The 20,244-nt window shown below is 34.5% G+C and overlaps 4 protein-coding genes across 4 annotated transcripts in view; 3 read left to right on the top strand and 1 right to left on the bottom strand.

Annotated features, from left to right (window-relative positions):
- The window catches only part of LOC108967981 (general odorant-binding protein 19a), a 3,897-nt gene extending 878 nt beyond the window's left edge, over nt 1-3,019 (top strand). The window contains exons 2-4 of the mRNA XM_018931693.1: nt 1,075-1,153; nt 2,603-2,691; nt 2,755-3,019. Of these exons, the coding sequence (XP_018787238.1) occupies nt 1,075-1,153; nt 2,603-2,691; nt 2,755-2,952 (366 nt within the window). The 3' untranslated portion in view covers nt 2,953-3,019. The remainder of the gene's footprint in view (nt 1-1,074; nt 1,154-2,602; nt 2,692-2,754) is intronic.
- Nucleotides 3,020-3,827: 808 nt separating this feature from the next.
- Nucleotides 3,828-5,394, top strand: LOC108967967 (breast cancer metastasis-suppressor 1-like protein). The gene is made up of 3 exons (XM_018931680.1): nt 3,828-4,172; nt 4,248-4,492; nt 4,813-5,394. Exons 1-3 carry the CDS (start codon nt 3,983-3,985, stop codon nt 5,092-5,094), a joined length of 717 nt encoding a protein of 238 aa, XP_018787225.1. The 5' UTR covers nt 3,828-3,982; the 3' UTR covers nt 5,095-5,394.
- Nucleotides 5,359-6,126, bottom strand: LOC108967969 (probable 39S ribosomal protein L49, mitochondrial). Its single transcript, XM_018931681.1, has 2 exons — nt 5,977-6,126; nt 5,359-5,923 (listed from the first exon to the last, which is right to left on the bottom strand). Exons 1-2 carry the CDS (start codon nt 6,052-6,054, stop codon nt 5,444-5,446), a joined length of 558 nt encoding a protein of 185 aa, XP_018787226.1. The 5' UTR covers nt 6,055-6,126; the 3' UTR covers nt 5,359-5,443.
- Nucleotides 6,127-15,732: 9,606 nt separating this feature from the next.
- Nucleotides 15,733-17,184, top strand: LOC108967978 (serine protease Hayan-like). Its single transcript, XM_018931690.1, has 4 exons — nt 15,733-15,999; nt 16,143-16,423; nt 16,489-16,654; nt 16,767-17,184. The coding sequence occupies exons 1-4, from the start codon at nt 15,876-15,878 to the stop codon at nt 17,093-17,095; spliced, it is 900 nt and encodes a 299-aa protein (XP_018787235.1). The 5' UTR covers nt 15,733-15,875; the 3' UTR covers nt 17,096-17,184.
- The last annotated feature ends 3,060 nt before the right edge of the window (nt 17,185-20,244 follow it).

Below are 20,244 nucleotides of genomic sequence, written 5' to 3'. Positions count from 1 at the left end.
AAGCAACTCAAACACAAAAAGGTTAAAAATAAATCAATTTTACAAAAATTTCGAAAATATTATGAAACAAAATCAACATATAATTTTATTTTGATTGATAATTATCTTTTTTGACTATGTTATAGAAAATTTAATTTTTGTTATCGACATATTTATTTTCATCGAAGTTTAAAAGCATCTCTAAATTATTAAATGTAATAGATTTTGTGACTGTCACTTACAGAATAGCAAAATCGTCTCAAGTCTCAAAAATTGTCTCTATGAAATTTAGAGACTTGGTCCTGTATCACCGTACAGAATCGGTAAATCTAGACTACATTTGATACACTGGGAAGTGTTCAGTAAAGTTTACACCATCTACATATCTTCAGGTCAAGTTCTTTCTTGTGTGTACATAAAATTCGATAAAAATATTGTCATATTTTACAGAACGATAACATTTTGATAATTCGTAAAAGTATATTATCTGGAAAGAAAAGTAATATTCAGTAATAAACCACAAAATAAACGAGAAAAAATGTTACTTGCGGTTGCAGCAAAGTTAGAAAACTCTTCACCAAAATAAAAAGTTTCCGTATAGGAACTTTACTTTGATCGGTCAGTTTTTATGGCAGCTACATGATATAGTTATTCGATCTGACCAAATTCTTCAGATATTGCACTATTATTGCCTTGGGCAATAACACATGTGAAATTTCGTGTAGATAGCTCGCCGAATGGAAAACTTTTCCATACAAGGACCTGTTTCCGCCCGTTCAGTTTGTACATATATGCTGATATCCGATATCAGCGGTTGCGGCGAATGTATGGAAAATAGTAATCCAAGACAACTATAGTCGTTTAAGGGATTATAGAGATGGCGGTAGAAAGTAGGTTAACTTTTTTATTTAAAAAATTGGAAAATATGTTTTAGAGTAAGCCTGTAGAACTCCCTCTCTTCGAAGAATATATAGAAATTAGATAATTAAAAGTTGTCGCTATAAATGGAGTTTGAACTATGGAATTGTTTTCAAATGTTATCAAAGCTTACAAATCAAAAATATCTATTTTATTATGTACTGTCTATATTTTCAGGCTACCGAGGAGCAAATGATATCTGCTGGAAAGCTAATGCGAGATGTCTGTCTGCCAAAATTTAATAAAATATCACCAGGTAATATTTATGATGCCTTGTAGAAATAGAGTTTGCTTCAGGAAGGCTAAAAATGAGCTTTTCATACGTAATTTGTCTGCTGGTATAAAGTTTAAAGTACAAGTACATATGTACGTGGGATTCCAAAATATTTTTAAGCAAACAAACTTCGTACATAGTTATTAATATTTATATAGTATATAAAAAGTACGTGTCGCGTTGTTTGTCCGCGAAGGACTCCTGAACTACTGAACCGATTTTAGTAAAATTTAGCACACTGTAGAAGATATGACATTAATCCGGATTAATTCAGGAGTTGGCGATCATAACTCAGTTTCTAACTCCCATTTAGAGTTACCTACATTGTTGCCTGCTAGCAACATGGTTAAAAATTGCCAATTTTAATCTATTATGAATGAAAAGCAAGCAACACTGACAGCTGTTTTTCAAATTTTATTTAATTATATTATCATGTTATTTTATGATGCAGTTTTAAAAATAACATGTTGATATGTTTCTGTAATAAAAAATAGTTTTGTAAAAATTGGTCGGCTAACAACCGTAATGTTTATCTTCTAATCATTTTCATTGAAAATATTATAAAAATGGCAATCAACTGTTTACGAGAGTTTCAAACTCGCATAGCTGCCTTTGTTACCTAGAAATTTGGATCTGATTAAGTGCGCAGTTAATCCGGATTAACATTGCCGTTTGTCAAGGCTATAACTCCTGAGCTGAATTAATCCGGACATATAATTTTATTTATTGATGAATATATATATTTTTTTTTTGGTTTTTCTTTTGAAAATACATGTTCCCATTCTAAAATTGAAATAATAATACATTTGCAACTGAGATCATTATAATTGAATAAAATAAATTTTCGAAATTTAAACTGAAGTACTTTCTTATAAAATTAAAATTGTTTTCAGATACAAGTAAAATTTATATAATGTTTGCCTCACAGTATTAATGTTTTTTTTTGTTGTTTTTTTTTTGTTTTTTTTTTTTTTTTTTTTTTTTTTTTTTTTTTTTTTTTTTTTTTTTTTTTTTTTTTGTTTTTTGTTCACACCACTGTACAATTCCGATATGAGGTAATTTTCCGCTCAGTCAGTATTACCTCAGCCACTCTGCGCTGAATATCAACTTTCGCAACAATGTAATTGTTTTCTTTTTTCGCAACTTTTATCCTTGCCTTCCGTAAAATGATATTACCCTTATCTAGGCTCTCGTTCGCACTTTAATTTGCGGGTTAAAAATTTTTGGTTTCAACGGTGACAACACTTTTGACTAAGATTTTTTCCTAATATATCCTCCACTTTTCTTTACCTTTATCGATTGTATCAAAAAGCACAATGTAAAGGTTTCTCAATTTACCTCGATTTGGCAAACGGGTAGTACTAGTTGAAATGTAGGGTTTGTTGCCCTATTCGCTTATCTAATTCAAGTGATTATTTGTAATATTTTCAGAAGTGGCTGATGGCATCAAAGAAGGTAATGTTCCAGACACGAAGGACGTAAAATGTTATATTAATTGTATTATGGAAATGATGCAGACGGTGAGAGTGATATTTGGGAAGTTAAATCATTTAAAAAATGTGTTCTGTGTGTCGCTCTTATAGATGAAGAAAGGCAAGTTTCTATATGAAAGCGCATTGAAGCAAATCGATTTGCTGATGCCGGACAATTACAAGGATGATTATCGCAATGGACTAGCAAAATGCAAAGATGTAACAAGCGGCATAAAGAACAATTGCGACGCGTCCTACGCGCTTTTAATTTGTATGCGCGACAACATATCGAAGTTTCTTTTTCCTTAAAGTGCTCGTCTATTACTTTTTATTATATTCTATTTTTGCCATCGCAATTAAAAATTAAATATAAATAAATTTAATTAAATACATGTCCTAATTTGAATTATTTTCCAATAAAATAATTGCAAAAATGTACTTTTGTTTTAAGGTTTATTTATTCGAAAGCTTTATTCAATAAAAAGAAGTAAACTGTTGCTCAATTTGGAAGTTCCGATTTCAATGTTTTGTTCATTGTACAGTATAACACACAAATTGCAGAGTTGTAGCTTTTTGGAAGTTTTTAAATGAAATATAAAAAATATATACACACACTTAGATATATACCAAGGGTAAATACTTTCCGTGCGCCAAACGAAAGAAATTTATAAAAGCTTAGAGCGGAAAACATTTTTGATAAGAACTGTCATTTCCATAGTATTTCATTTCAATTAAATTAATAAGATAAATAAAATATTATATATAACTGACAACCAACAAATTACACGACAAATTTTAAAATCATAAGGATGTGCACACTAGACACGATATAGAACTTATACTACGTATAGAAATTATCATTATTTCTATAAATAGCGGAAATAATATATATAAATTCTAAAAATTTCTTACTATTTAAATAACAGATTTTGTAAAAAAACTCAAATTAATTTTTATAATAACATTTTATTATAAATTTCGAATTATATAATTCTAGTCGATTCGTACAATATTTTCTTACTATTTAAACAAAGTTTCAGCATTTACAAAGTAATAATTAGATATGTAGTCATAACTGATTATAGCGACACCTGCATGTGACAATATGTCATCTAAAAGTTATATTTCACATTCCACACAATTGACGTTTATCATAATGCGTTTGACATTTGGCCTGTAGTTCACAACAACATAACAATCGCAGGTAGCACAGTTGTAAAATTACTTGGGGAACATTAAACAAAATTTGCAATAAACGGAGTTGTTTACATAAATAACTGTTAAATTTAGTTGTTTTCCCGGTAATTGTTCGTTAAGTCGAATTTTAAGCGTTAACACTATGCCTGCTAAAAATGAGGGGGAGGCAACAGATGTTGAGGATGTTTCTGGGGCCGAGTCCGATCATTCAAACTCCAGCCCGAACCGAGAATCGACGGACGAGGAAGCAAATGAAATGGACTCTGACGATTCATCTGATATGGATTTTATCGAAATGGATAGAATCCGTAGTGAATATTGTCAGGATTTAGGTACTTATGATATGTTATGGAAAGCTTAATGTGCAGTACTTCGTACGTTTTCTGTAAACTTTTTCTAACTTCCAGCCAGCCTCGAAATGCAATTTGAACAATTACGAGAGCAATACTATCAAGAGCGATATAAACAAAATGAACAACAGATTGCCGATGTGCGGGAAGGACGTTCAGAGGAATACTTAATTCCCTTGAGAGAATTAGACAAAGCTTACGAAAATCGCGTAGAAGTTGCGGAGAAACTGCGTCAATTTCGATTAGAAAACATTGACCATAAGTATCAGTCTGAGATTCAAGCCGCACAACAAAATTTCGAGGTAAGTTTCAACCATTTTCTGCAACAATAACAGCATTATAAGCAGATTACAGCGGAAATTTTGTACAGTAACTGTAACAACTACGAATTTTGAGACAAAAAATATTTCCACTTGGGGTGAAAATTGTCAAAGCTCATTTAAGTAGATTTTGGAAAGTCCTCCTCCTCCTTCTTAAATATGGCTAATTTATTTAGCCACATGTATTTGAAATTACAATTTTTGATATAAATTAATGGTAACTCTTTACGGTTCGCCAAGCACTTAATTAATTTATTCATTTTCCATTTTGCTTAAGTTCAATCTTTTCTTATTTATTTCAGAGTGAAAAACAATTAGCAATCGATCAGATAGAGGAGCAGTTAATAGAAAGAATACGTCGACTGGAGGAAGATCGTAACAATGTCGATATATCTTGGTCAGATTGGGCTGTTGATAGACGGGCCAGTAAAGTGCGTGGTCCTGGGAGAAAAAAAGCTGTTACGGTTACTGGTCCCTACATTGTTTACATGTTGCGTGATGAAGATATTATGGAGGATTGGACTGCTATACGTAAAGCGCTCAAACGATCTACGGCGACTTCAGTCTCTTCTGTGGCTGTGTGATAAAAGCCGATTTGCAATTCTATAGTCCTTAGTTTTTCATTAGTTATAAAATCATCAAGTGGGATTTAAATTTAACGGTATATGTTTATGTAATGAACTAAGTTCTGATTATAAAAATTATCTCAGGGCATGTATACATAATCCTTACATAACCAGTTACATGTTAAATTTCTGCCAACTCGTTTTAACATTTCGCTAATAAACTAAACTAACTATATCTTAACTATGTACTAGCGCAATTCCCAAAAAATAAGAAACAAAACATAAAAATAAAAATCGTATAATTTTTTATAGAACATACTTTAAATTTCGTATTTATTCACAATCTCGTGACAACAAAATTCACAACTTAAAACCCATTTTCTTTAAGGTGCTCTCGTATAACATCTACATAATCGCCATGGAATTGAATTTGTCCACTCATTTCATTTACTCGACTAGCGCATAATTTGCCATTTCTAGCTTTTTCTACCACAACCCGCAATTCACGCTCCAACTCCCAAATATCACCCTGGATTCGTCGAATCACAGTAATACGACGTTGACCACGAAAGGTTCTTTGTAAGTACACAGGAACCATGTGATTTTTCGTGCGTGCTACAAAATATTTCAGGTCTGGTAGTGCAGCGGCGGTCTGTGGCTTCCAACCAGATGGATATTCAGCTTTTTTAACAGGGTATGGAATCGTTTTTTGGGGTAGCAAACGTTCAACATATTTCCATTCAGGAGCATCTCGCACAATCTCTACTTCGGGATATTTTTCGCGGGGGCCCACTGGTGGGGATGATAGATAGTTAGAATATCGCACAAAAACACTAGCCGGTAAGCGCTGAAATGAAAGAAGTAATTATGCGTAACCATACACTTAATGAAGTAACTCACCTGTAATTTGCTAGAAACATTTAGCAAATTAGGCGCGCTTTGACAAATTTGGGATAAAAATCTTTGGGTTGATGCCATAATTAATAATTTCCTCTCAAAGTTCAGCTAAATTTACTTCCTAAACAGCTGTTTGGGTAGTTAAAGCAGTGCAAGTACGTGGTGCAGAGAACGTACGTTCTTAAAGTGTTATCGGTCGGTAACAAGATATTTGAATCAGAGAACGTCTATCATGATGACGTCTATATGATAGACGTTCTCTGGTTTGAATGATACGATAATCTGCTAATACTCTATAGATAGCGCTCAAACGCTAGCAACATTTCATCCGAAAACATAAATTACGTTCCCTGCTATAACAAGCATTCAGAATGTGAAATGTAGGTGGCGCCAATACTCTATTAATTTTTTTACTAAAACATTTATTTTGTTCAAAGTTCACCTACATACGTAAGATTATTAAGCTGAATCAAGTGAATTCATTCGGAGTGGAGAGCAAATTTGAACACTGAGCTTGTAGACGTTTTTTTAACGTTCAATGGTCTTGTCTTTTACAATTTTACTTGTAATACGTTATTGGGCTTGACTCGGATTTTATTCGGCCAAGAGTTGTTATTTCGAGGATCTAACTCAATTTTGATAGGTAAGTAATAACAAAATACTGCAACGTTGCTATTATCTTTACCATGGCGAGTTAAATATATTGCAACGGATTACGCGATAAGTCGTCTACCTTGTAACTCACACTTGAGTTCGATCAATGGATTGTTAAAAAAAAGTTAGTTAAAAAGGGACGACAAACGGCAAACTTCACAATGCTAAACGAACGCTTTAAAAGGAAGCGAAATGACAGAAGGAAGGAAATAAAGAAGAGCAAGGTCTGGTAGAAAATTAAATGGAATACAAAGAGCAGCATGTGCGGATGTTACTGGTGCAATCAGGTCATGGCCGACTGATGCGCTCAATGTGGTACTGCATCAACTACCCATGGCCATTTTTATTCACAAACAGCAGCTCATGCAGCGATAAGAATAAAAGAATTGGGTGGTTGGAATCAGCAGAACTACGGATATAGTGTAATCTTAAACAAGCTCACCATTAGTAAATCAGACTACATTCTCCCAAAGCTGGATTTCAATAGATACTTCCAGTTGAGGATACCATCTAGACGAGAATGGAGAAGAGGTTCAATAGGAGAGCAGGATATCATCTTAGTCTATACCGACGGGTCCAAAATGGACTGCGGAGTAGGCACGGGGGTATTCTCCGCTGATCTAGGCATATCTCCCTCTATACGTCTACCGCACTCGGCTAGCATCTTCCAAGCAGGAGTAGTAGGCATAGAAAAAACCTGCGAAGTTCTATTAGAAAACCACCAGAATATACATAAAGCAAATATATTTACGGATAGCCAGGCGGCGCTCCTGGCCTTGTCTTCACCCGTAACAAATTCCTGTATAGTTCACCACTGCAAGAAAGCATTGATCTTAGATAAAAGACAAGCTCCAACTAGACTTGATCTGGGTTTCCGGTCACAGGAACATTTTCGGTAACGAAAAAGCAGACGAGTTGGCAAAGGCAGGAGCTTTCCTCAACGAATCCGAGGCGGAGCTAATACCAAGCCCGCTGGGATCGATCAAAGGAGAAAATTTCAACAAGTTGCAAATAACAGATGGAAAAACATTACAAAATGCCTCATAACTAAACAATTATGGCCAACATATGACAGGAAAAGAACCAACGACTTATGAAATAGAGAAAAAGTATCTACAGAGTAACAGCTACCACAACAGGGCACTGGTCATTTGAGGAACATGCGTCCAAAATGGGTATGCCCTACAACGACATCTGCCGAGGCTGCAGAGTAGCAGGGAACAAGGACACAATTTTCAACTTTCGCTGTGAATGCCCAGCTCTAGCATAGATACGACACAATACACTTGGAATCCATCAAGCACCAAAATTTGAATGGATTTCTATTAAAAGCATATCAGACATATGTAAGTAGTTTCATCGAAGCCTCAAAATGGTTTGAGAGAAAATTTGAAACGTAATAGCAGATACAGGTGAATAGTGTATCAAAATGGCACATCAAGTGCTAACTGAGCCCGATAGACAACAGCTCTGCACTCCCACCTACCTACCTACCTGTTGCTTTAAAGAAGTTTGCAACAAGGTTGAAGAAAATCCGTGAAGAGATGCATACAAAATCGTCATGATAAATATTAAAGGTCATACAGGACAAGCGGCTATATACCATAGATTATTAAAAACGGTGGCCAACCCTTGCCCCCTAGACAATTGCAGGACCACCGAACTTGGCCGAAAATTAATACGGCGTTCGATGACACAGGCACCAGATCGTGGTATGGTTCAATAGAATAATGCGCGGTAGTAACGTTCGGCGTTATCATTAAATACACCACCCTATCTGCTGAGGGTCACATCTAGCTACCTACGAGATAGGTTACTGCTATATGGCACAGAAGAAGGACCTAAAAATTATATTATGACAGGCGGTGTACCACAAGACTCAGTATTTTATAATGACGATTTGTTGCGTCTTCCACTGCTCAAAGAAATACAGATAATCGGGTACGCTGACGATATAGCAGTAACGGTAATAACAAAAGAAAAATCTAAATAAACTAAATAGAACACCTATTCAAAAACGTGGCGATAAAAGTAAAATAATGGTTTGCAAAAACAAAGCTCCAGTCACATGAAGCCGTTGGAATTATTACAGGTATCATGCCACCAGACATTATGGCGATGGAGCTCAAGAAAATGTACCACAAAAGAAAGCACTAGGAGTCGACTTACCAAACAAGAGAGAAAGCAAGAAAGACAAGCTAGCCTTATGGGGTTACATGGGTTTCCTCGGGTCAAAAACAGCTTTTTTCAAAAAAATTTTTTTTCATATAAAAAATGAAATATTTTATTAAAATTTTTTATAGTTACAAACATACACTATTACAATTGTTTGGGAAAAAATATTTTAAATTTCTTCCATTGCGACGTCATTTCAGGTGACTCCTCTGAAAACAGCCGCGCCTGTGTTGGCAGGGTAACTCCTTACAGTAACATGCAAAGTGTAAAAATACGTGTTTTGTTTTAACTTAGAACTTGAACAAAGGAAAAAGAACTGAAAATTGGATTTTTGCCAGATTTTGTAAAAATACATAATTAAAATTTCAGTGAAAATGTCTCGAAATTTTTTCCCAATAGTTGTAATCGAAAAAAATCTTTCTTCCAAATATTTAAGAATTATATGTATCTCAAAGTTCTGTGCAAAATTTCATGAAGATTAGTTGAGTGGTTCTCAAGAAAGACTGTATGCCTGAAACTATTACTAGGATCAACTATTACTTAGGACAATATTCTAGAGGTGCTGCAGAATTTAATAAGAAATGTTACCTCTTGGCAAAAACGATGGGACAAAACAATAAAAATTAGAGGGACTCACATGCTAATCAGAAACCTGACTGGGCGCGACTGGTTTAAAGAGTATGTAGAAGATTTACTTGTAGAAGTCTCCATATCACTTCACTTCATACTATTACACTTCACACTTTATTCAATAACTTCACTTGTTATTTTTATTTTTACGAGCACAGCGAGTTCTGCTCCCATCAAGATCACCTCTTGAACTGACTCTGCGAAGACATAGCGCCTAATTATATACGCACCCTTTCATTGCTCTAAAAGTAGCTAACGGTTCCTGAGTCTCTTCACTCTGTTCGCAGAATACGATCAGACCGCACTCAGTAACAGTTTCTCTAGTCCTGTTACTATGCTTATTCACGCATTTACATTCTATAGTACCGTAATATATGCCGCCAATGCGTCGCCTACTTCAAATAACGTTGTGGCACATACAGTTACCTACAAAATATTAGCACTCCAGTGGACGTATTTACAGTGACATACAAAATACAAGCATAAGCGCTCCGACAAGTATTTACACAAATATGGACATGGCGACTGGTATGACTGCTCTTTTTGTGAAAACGGGAATGAAAACGTGTGATATATTTCAACAAGTAAAAATCAAGGCTGCTTAGATTTCTTACAATTTTCGTTTATTCTAATACTCGCAGTAAATAGTAGCAGAGCCAGTGAAAAACGCTACTGCCTTTCTTTGTTTTCCTTCATCATCGGCGAAATGTGTGAGCAGTGAAAAACGTGGCAAAAACGCAGAATTCAGCCATCTTTGTTTGTCTTCATTTGCACAATGTTGCCATTGCTCAATACGCATGTATAGTTTTGTACACATCTATGTTTTCAATTACAATTTTTTATAATATAAAATATCAAAACTGAAAACAAACTATTAAAAATAGTTTATATATTTATAAATAATAGCATTCGACTCCAATTTTGAGTTATTTTAAGAAAATTTCAAACATATTGAACAGATTGAATTATAAAAGTTGATAATTACTACAGTATACAGATATTGGCAGCCCTGGGTTGTGAGAGCAATCAGCTGACACGTTTAGACTCCAAAAACCAAAATGCTGTAGATTCTCACGTCATCCGACGTCAAAGAGAGAAGGGAGTTGCGTTGCGTGCCCAAAAGATAGGTCGAATCAGCTGACACGACCCACGATTCTGCATTTTTGACTGTTTCTGCTAATAGGATGACGTGGGAATCTAATCGGTAATATTCATACGAAGGGTTACAAACATAATATTCGAATAACCGGTTTGCAGGGTATTCGAATATTTTTAAAAACCCTAAAAGACATAATTGTGAAGAAAATGCGATTGATTAATGGAAGTCGCTTGATACGTTGATTCAAAAATAAGTTCAGTGAAGATCCCATGGCTGCGTTGGGTTCAAATTAATTTTTAGTATATGTAAATAATACCTATGGAAATCATTTATGGAAATTTTCGCAGTTATTTTACTAGACTTTGGCGAATGGTTCGGGCTAAAGTCAAAGCATATGAGTTGGAACTGCTTTGTATACCATAAAGTCTGAAGGTTCAGGCATTTTTGTAGGATTAGAAAACCAGTATGTAGATGGACTTGTGATAAAACAGGAAATTTCGCCATTTTACAGGAAGCCTGCGCTCTTAGGTCTCTGGTTCTCAGAAACCTAAGAGCGCATGGCTTTGAACAATAACACTTTCTGTGCCTTAACTTTTGTCTATCGTAACCTTGCAAATGTTTATAATTTTTATTATTATAAATTTATAGTTAAAAAAAAAAAATTATAAATCTACTCATTATTTATTATATATTCTTTCTAATAAACAAAACACATTAACAGTTTTAACCCTTTTCCTAACTTGCCCTATTCTTATTGATATATACATAATTAAAATGCTTATGAGCAATTACAGAAGCGAATATGTATTTTTATCATTTTATTTGTCATTAACATCTGTCACAAAAGTTGGTTGGGGATTTATGGTTGCTTCTCTTTGAGAGTCTGTCTCATCACTTTTATCTTGATCGTTACTTAGCTCATCTAATTTAATAAAGGTATTGAAATTTTATGGCAAATGCAAATTTTTTATTTTTTCTATACTAATTTGGGAGACCAGTGATTGCTTATTTTATTAGTAGAATAAGCAGGTATTTATGCAGTCTGGCATTCCACTTTATTCCTTTTACTTACATCTTTTGTTTTCATAGTCCATTCTGTTGCAGATTGATCCTAAGGTGCATTAAGGACAAATGTCTAGTGTTATCTAATACTGTGATATTTCTGTCACTTAGTTGTGTTTATGGAAATTTACTTATTTTTTTGTGATTTAGATATTGGGTAGTCTGAAAAGTCTTTTCGTATTTTGTCAATAGATATCGTTGCAGTCGTATATCTCCAGTGTTCCCAACCACCATATAGTGCTATGTGTCATATCATGTAGTGTTGGAAAGGTGAAGTTGAAAAAAATGTCTAGCTGTTCAAAAATGGGTGAAAATAATGAAGAAATTCGCTATATTTTGAATTTTTTGTATAAAAAGCGAAGCCACCAATGAAATTTGCAAAGTTTACAGAGACGATGCTGTATCAGTCGTGTATAACAACAATGGTTCGTTCGTTTCCGTTCTGGAATTCAATTTACATTTACATGGAATAATGTCTCTAGCGGAAAAATGGCAAAAAGTGGTCGACCACAATGGTACATATTTGTTTACTTATATATATAAAAAACAATTCTTTAAAGTTTGATTAGAAATACGAAAAGACTTTTTCGACTACCCAATATGATTTTCTAAAAATTTCAATGTATGAAAAATTTATGTGTGAAAAACATGTGAACCTTCGTGTTTTAGCTGTGTTTTTACGTTAAAAAAATAACGCTTTCGTTTCCCGAAGTGTAGGTAACTTTTATTGGAAAAAATGTTGTAATTATAAAAAATACACTGTTGTACTTTTCAATAGGTGCTTCAATCTTCCGCGTTTTCTCTTATAGCCTGAAAACCTTTGATGGCAACTTGCAAATAAATTTTCGGCAAATAAACTTCCACAGATATGTTGCAATAACCGAATGAAGTCATTTGTTAACGTTAAATGTTTTGCTGTCATGAAGGCCGAACGATTCTCTATTGGATTGCCGTCTGGTGACTGTGATGGCCAATCAAAAGTTCAATTGAGTACAGAGCGTGCTCCTAGGTTTCTAATCATTGCCTTCTTGCAGTATCCAATCATTGTTAAAATGGGTAAGGGCGGATAGAGTATACTGGAGGAGAGTTATACAGGATAATAAAATATAGAAATACATGTAGGAGACTTTCAGGTTTTGAAATATTAGCATTTGAAATCTAATTCAACAATTTAAAGAATGTAAATTTTACATAATATACGTTAAAGATAAGTATAGTAAATGTTAAAGAAGGAGTTATGGCATTACTAGTTGTTCGCTCAAAACTACTTTTGGCATGCCTTCGACCGCGCTTCAAAAAATGACTCTAGTCGGTCCAACATCGAGATTTTCTTAGTTCGGCCGCGCTTTAAAAAACTAAACTCTGTGGGTAGCAGCGGAAGAAGGCTAATTATTTTTATTAACAAACCATTTACCAATACTACATAGATTTATATAATTACTTTTTCCAGGTAGCAGATTGGATGGTCACAAAGTTTGAGGAATGATCGTACAGGTTATAGCGACGACATTGCGCCAAGTACCGCTATTCGCTAGGATTGCAGGAAAGCAATAGAGCATCTGCGAAGAAACTACATCAATTCAGATATGTGGCATAACACGGGACTCATACGCAAAGAACTGATTACCCAAGTAATCGAATTATAAAACGCTTCTTTAAACTACAACAATTCGCAAAACTTTCCTGATATGATCTTAGAGTATAGTGTGTTCAGAGTGTGTTTTTTATACTCTCGCAACAAAGTTGGTAAGGAGAGTATTATTAAGAGTCAGACATATAGGGTTATATATACCAAAGTGATCAGGGTGACGAGTAGAGTTGAAATCCGGATGTCTGTATCTCCGTCCGTTCGTCTGTCCGTCCGTGCAAGCTGTAACTTGAGTAAAAATTGAGGTATCATGATGAAAATTGGTACACGTATTTCTTGGCTTCATAAAATGGTTAAGTTCGAAGATGGGCAAAATCGGCCCACTTCCACGGCCACAAAATGGCGAAAACCGAAAACCTATAAAGTGTCGTAACTAAGCTATAAATAAAGATATTGAAGTGAAATTTGGCACAAAGGATCGCATTACGGGGGGTTTCATATTTGGGCGTAATTTTTTTGGAAAAGTGGTCGTGGCCCCGCCTCCTACTAAGTTTTTTGTACATATCTCGGAAACTACTATAGCTATGTCAACCAAACTCTATAGAGWCGTTTYCTTCAGGCATTTCCATATACAGTTCAAAAATGGAAGAAATCGGATARTAACCACGYCCACCTCCCATACAAAGKTTATGTTGAAAATCACTAAAAGTGCGTATGTTGAAATCACTAAATTTTACGGAAGAAATAGCAGAAGGAAGCTGCTTTTTTGTTTAAATTGAAAATGGGCATGGCGTCGCCCACTTATGGACCAAAAACYATATCTCAGGAACTACTCGACCGATTTCAATGAAATTCGGTATATAATATTTTCTTAACACCCTGATGACATGTACGAAATGTGGGTGAAATCGGTTCACGGTGTGGTTCTTCCAATATAACGCTAATTTAAATTCCATCTGATGCCTTTTCTGTATAATATACGAGTATACATTAGGAAACAATGATGATAGCGGAATAGAACTTTACACAAATACGGTATTTGAGCTGAGCAGATCGGACTATAACTTTTCAAGGTCGCTGATATCGAACACGAAGAACTCAGTGCCTAACCTAACCTAATTTTTCACCAAAAATATCGGTAAATCTCTCAGATATTTTCATGTATTTCAGAAAGCATCATTTTTATACTCTCTCTCTCTCTGACGAGTCGAGTTGAAATCCAGATGTCTGTCTATCCGTTCGTGCACGCTGTAACTTGAGTAAAAATTGAGATATCTTGATGAAACTTGTCATGCGAGAGTATAAAATGTTCGATGACACCAGAACTTAGCCCTTCCTTACTTGTTTCTTTGTGCGATCGATTTTTGAAACTTATTTTTTGGGACATGTTCCACTGCGATCACTGACGGCTACAATTTGTCCAGTTTTTCGTTCTTCGTAATGTGTCACATCGTGCAATGAAATAAGCAAAATGAGTAGTCAGTATAAGGAACGTATAAGAAAAGCTAAGAAAGTTTGTTTGGAAAGCGGTCACATATTTAGTATATCTCAAAATCCAGTACGGAAAGGACTTTAGAGATGTGGCATCAAACACAGCAGTACTACTTATAATCAAAAAATACACCGAAAAAGGTTACATTGAGAGCATTTAATATTTACAGATGACATATTTGACGTGTTTGGCTAAGAAAAGAACAAATATTTAATCAAAAAGCCAAACCAAATGATGTATTTTTGTGGGGGCTTCTATGCTTATGAATTTGAGGTTTTAATATGCTTCACAAAAAATCTAAAAGCCGTTAGATTGATGAAATTGTATAGAAATGACTTACTGAAGTCCTCTGAAATACTTTATGTCCAAATAACCGCGATGGAGAAACTTATTTTAGTATATGTTGCATTAACAACAAAGTTTTTAAACTAATATAAAAATTTTTGATTTTATGATTTTACGATACTTTATGACACGTTGTGAGCACCCCAATAGTATACCAGGAAAAACGTTTTATCACAATCACGATGACACCAAACTTATGGAACTAACGTGGCACCGAAGTTTGTAGTTTGTAACACCCTGAAGGAAATGTCGGAGACCCAGTAAAGTATATAAATACATGATCGGCGTGATGAACTGAGTCGATTTAGTAATCCCATGTTCTTGAGATATCTATACGAACACGTTCTTTTTTCTCATCCGCAATTGCCGATATCGGACTACTATAGCATAAAGCTGCCATACAAACTCACCGATCATAATTAAGTTTTTGTATGAAAACTTTTATATATGGGAGCGGTATTATAGCTTCGGTTTTTTTTTATATATACTTTTAAAGAGATTCTTCTTGTTTCATACAGTTTATCAGTAATTTAATGTCATGGAAGCATGTGTATTTCTTATTCTTGTTATAATTAAATCATTGGTAATGTTATTGTTCCACTCTTATCATCAGTAAAAATAGTATGCAAGTCTACTTTCACTGGAATATACATATACCATAACTGTGTCCATATATGTACATAACTTTCGCTATAAATAAGAAGCCTCCGATTAAAATCGATTCAAACGTGCTGCGAAATAAGCGAGACTTGCTAACATCAGCCATAATATTTAATAAATTTAATATTTCCGGTTTGATATTTGCTACTCAAATAGAAGTATAATTTTTTAATAATAAAAAAATTGTTTTCTGAAGTATGAACTTTAGAGCTAAAGCTGTACTCACCAATCCACTAGCGGTATTTTTTATTACTCTTTGCATTTTTGCGATCTGTAACCAAAAGACCAACTCGCAAGTAGTTCAACGCCCGGCGATTAGAAGTAAGTAAAATTCTCTTGAGTGGGTACTCTAAATGAATGATAGAGTGTTTTTTGGTACTATGTACAGTTATATATACGTACTTACTATATGCTTACATATGTGAATACACACGAACTTATGTAAAAATATGTAAAATTTTTAGTCTGTGAGGCATTAGATAATGGCCTACAGCCCAATTTGATACCACATGCATCCGAAGGTAGTGCCGTTGCACCCGGGAAATATCCCTATATGGCACTCATTGGTCATCAAAAGCAAAATGAAAATATCACATTTCCATGTAGTGGCGCCTTGATTGACAAACGTTTCGTGCTAACCGCAGCTCATTGTATAAAAAATGGTAAACCGGTGATTGTGCGACTGGGTATTACAGACCTTGACAACTTTGAACAAAGTAGTGGCATGGTTGAGAAGAAAATCAAAGTAAATATATATGAGTGTACATTCATACATGTGTATATAACGTATTAAACATTTTCAAATTTAAGACCATTCATGTGCATCCCAACTATTCATTGACTTCTGCCTACAACGATATCGGTTTGGTCGAATTGGAGAGTGACGTTAACTATTCTACTTTGGTGTATCCCGTTTGTTTATTTACCGCTGCCGCAATTCCGTTAAACAATACTGAGTTGTATGCCACGCGTTGGGGTATTAAAATTCCGATTCTGAGTCCGAAGAACAGCACTCTTCCAACAACCTTATTTGATTTTAGTTTAATTATGTATATCTATTAAATTTTAATGCAATTTCGCTGTTCTAGGTGTCAATGGTCAACGTATTGTGGGTGCAGTACGCGTACAGATTCTTCCAATACCATTGTGTCGAGATGCTTATGGTAAATTTGTAAACCGTCTTATTGCAGATGGTATTCGGACCACGCAGTTATGTGCATACGCTGTAAATCCATCGGTATATGAATGTAGTAGTGCAAGTGGACATATGGTCATAGTGGAAGATGCAAGTGTAAATAAATACCGACTCGTCGGCATAGATTCTTTTGGTCCACGTTGTCATTCACAGGTGCCAGACGTGCTTACTAGAGTATCAGAATACTTAGATTTTATTGAGAGTGTAGTTTGGGCATCCTAAGGAAATAAAGATGTGACGTAAATATGTATGTACTACGCATGTATTTCTTAAAGAGTTTAGTGAAAGAATAAAATCGATTTTATTGGAAATTTTTGTGATTTTCTTTATAAACCTTATTTTCCGACATTATCACCACTTGTCCCCATTTAACTTAGAATTATATAAGAATTTCAAACTTCCGATTTTTTTATACCGTAAATATCGAACAATGTGTAAGGTAGCTTAGGAAAAAATATAAAATTGTATATATAATAGTTTAAAGCTGTCCGATCTCGGTCTATGAATCCCAAAGCTCCCATAGTCTATATATAATGATTTTCTTTATCCTTGGACACTGAGTGTCCAGTATGTTGGTCAGTGTATGTTGTAAAAACATGGTCTCGAGTAGACTTGAGTAATTCAACAGTAGTCGGGTAGTTGAAAAAGTCTTTTCATATTTTGTCAATAGATGTCGTTGCATTTGTAAATCTCGTCAAGGATGACTACAAAAAGAATCTCGATGCTAGGGTACCACATGAATTCTCTGCAAAAAATTTAATGGACTGAACATTATAACATCTGCGATTCTTTGCTGAAATGAATTTAATTCGAACCATTTCTGACGCAAATGGTAACAAGAGGCAAAAAGTGGATCAAATACGACAATAATGTGCGAAAATGATCATGATTCAAGCGTGGTGAAGCTCAACAAGTGGTCGCAAAGTCAGGATTAACGCGCCGAAAGGTTATGCTGAGTGGAATTGGAAAGGAATCATTCACTATGAGCTGCTCCAGCCTAGTCGAACGATGGATTCAACATTTTACTCTCAACAACTGATTGCAAGCAATCGATAAAAACGGCCAGAACTGATCAACAGAAACGACTTCGTCTTCCATTAGGACAACGCTGACACTGAAAGAGTTTGGCTGGGAAGTTTTGATGCATCCATAATATAGCCCTGACCTTGCACCATCGGACTACCATGGCTAAAAGTGATAGGCCAAAATGGTACCTATTTGGTTAATTAAATTTCGCTATAAATAAAAAAAAAAAACAAGAAAAAACGTTAACTTCGGCTGCACCGAACCTAATATACCCTTCACAGGTGCATTTCTTTTAGTTACTATGTGCTCAGTTTGTATGGAAGCTATTATATCCTATAGTAATCCGATCTGAACAATTTTTTCGGATATTATATTATTACCTTAAGCAGTAATCCAAGTCAAATTTCGTGAAGATGTCTTGTTAAAGGTGAAGGTTTCTCATACAAGCCCCTGATTCCGATCGTTCGGTTTGTATGGCAGCTATATGCTATAGTAAGCCGCTCTGAACAATTTCTTCGTATATTAAATTATTATCTTAGGAAATAAACTGTGCCAACTTTCGTGAAGGTACCACGTTAAATGTGAAAGTTATCCTTACAAGAATATGATTCCGATCGTTCAGTTTGTATGGCAGCTATATGTTATAGTGGTCCGATATCGGCAGTTCCGACAAATGAGCAGCTTCTCGAAGAGAATATGACGTTTGCAAAATTTCAAAACGATATCTTAGAAACCGAGGGAGTAGTTCGTATATATACAGACAGACGGACATGGCTAAACGGACTCAGGTCAACATACTGATCAGTTATATATGTATATACTTTATAGGGTCTCCGACGCTTCCTTGTGGGTGTTACAAACTTCGTGACAAACTTAATATACCCTGTTCAGGGTATAATAAGCTGACGTTTGATTAGAAATACGAAAAGACTTTTTCGACTACCCAGTATATGTATACGATCTCATGTAATGATTTCCATCCATTTCACTATAAAGCTGTTGTGTCCGTCAAATAAATATGTATATACATACATATGTATATATCAATTTAAAGGCAACAGACGTAAACTTCGTACGAGTTCAAAGAGCCCCACAATGCCATTGCGATCTCTGTTGTACTTGTACCAAATTTGGGCTAAGCTTATGTGACATATGCTAAAGGAAGTCTATGTGGAATTTTCTAATTTAGTGAAAAAGTTACATACATCAATTTATGTCTAAATTTTTGATAATTTTATGTCTCTGGGTGTATGTCTTTTCGTTACTATGTATTTGCTATTGCACTATGTTTAGTAGCATTGTGTTAAGAAAAATTGTGTAGTGCTGGGTTTCTTTGAATACGAAAGCTTTAATATCATTGGTAAAAACTGTTACACTTGTTGTTGTTAACATGTGTATATCCTGATAAAAGATTTATCTATAGCAACTAGATAGTCGTAATCCATACTATATGGACTACAGTTGCGCTTTGGTAACCATATACCAACGTATACATTATAACTAGATATCGGCTACCACAAGCACTGAGTCGTCCAGCCAATTTGTGTACATTAGTGTTGACTATCAACCCTATTCCGAAATATTAAAGTCAGGAAACTGTATAATCTATTTTTCATTTATTTACGAATGTTTCTCACTGAATAATTTGTCAAAAATTATCTTATAAACATATAAAAGTTAAACATACAGAACGCTTATTCCTGCATAAGGTTCTAATAAGGGCCCTTTTCACCTTTCAATGTCGATTTTGCAATATATGTACATCTTTTTCTTAATTGTACATAAAAGAAATTCGTGTTAGTTACATACATATATGTATGTATGTATATTCTTGAATAAATATATATTATATAATAAAATGACGAAAAATTGCTGCTTATCCATAGCAATTCATTGAAGCAACTTACCAATGGTTTATGCTCATTCTGACAAATCGCAGAGAAAGGAGTGGGAAACAGTATGTGGCATCCAACTCAGTTTGTCATTGAGAATAAGCATTTTATATTTTTAAGTGAAGGAAATAAAAGAATATCCCCTTAAAAGAACAATCATTATTAAAATTACTTCCCACTGTCAAAAGGAAGCAAGAAATAACCATAATCTTGTGATAAGGTTATACACGTTGATCTCGTACAGTCTTAGTGACAGCTTTATTAATTTGAAAAGCCAGAACGTAGAAAGACATTTGATTAGACGCAAAGGACTTTGAGTACAAAAATAATTATAATAATTTCAACTTCATTTTACCATATGAGTAAGTAATGATAAGTTAAAACTCAGTTTGGCTATTTAGATGTTTTATTTGACAAGTGACAGATGATACGAGTGGTTTCAACACTTTCAAA

Source organism: Bactrocera latifrons, unplaced genomic scaffold, assembly GCF_001853355.1.
Source record: "Bactrocera latifrons isolate USDA-ARS-PBARC rearing strain unplaced genomic scaffold, ASM185335v1 scaffold_20, whole genome shotgun sequence".
Lineage (NCBI taxonomy): Eukaryota > Metazoa > Arthropoda > Insecta > Diptera > Tephritidae > Bactrocera > Bactrocera latifrons.
Note: the sequence above shows the minus strand (reverse complement) of the source record. Positions and strands in the feature narration are given on the sequence as shown.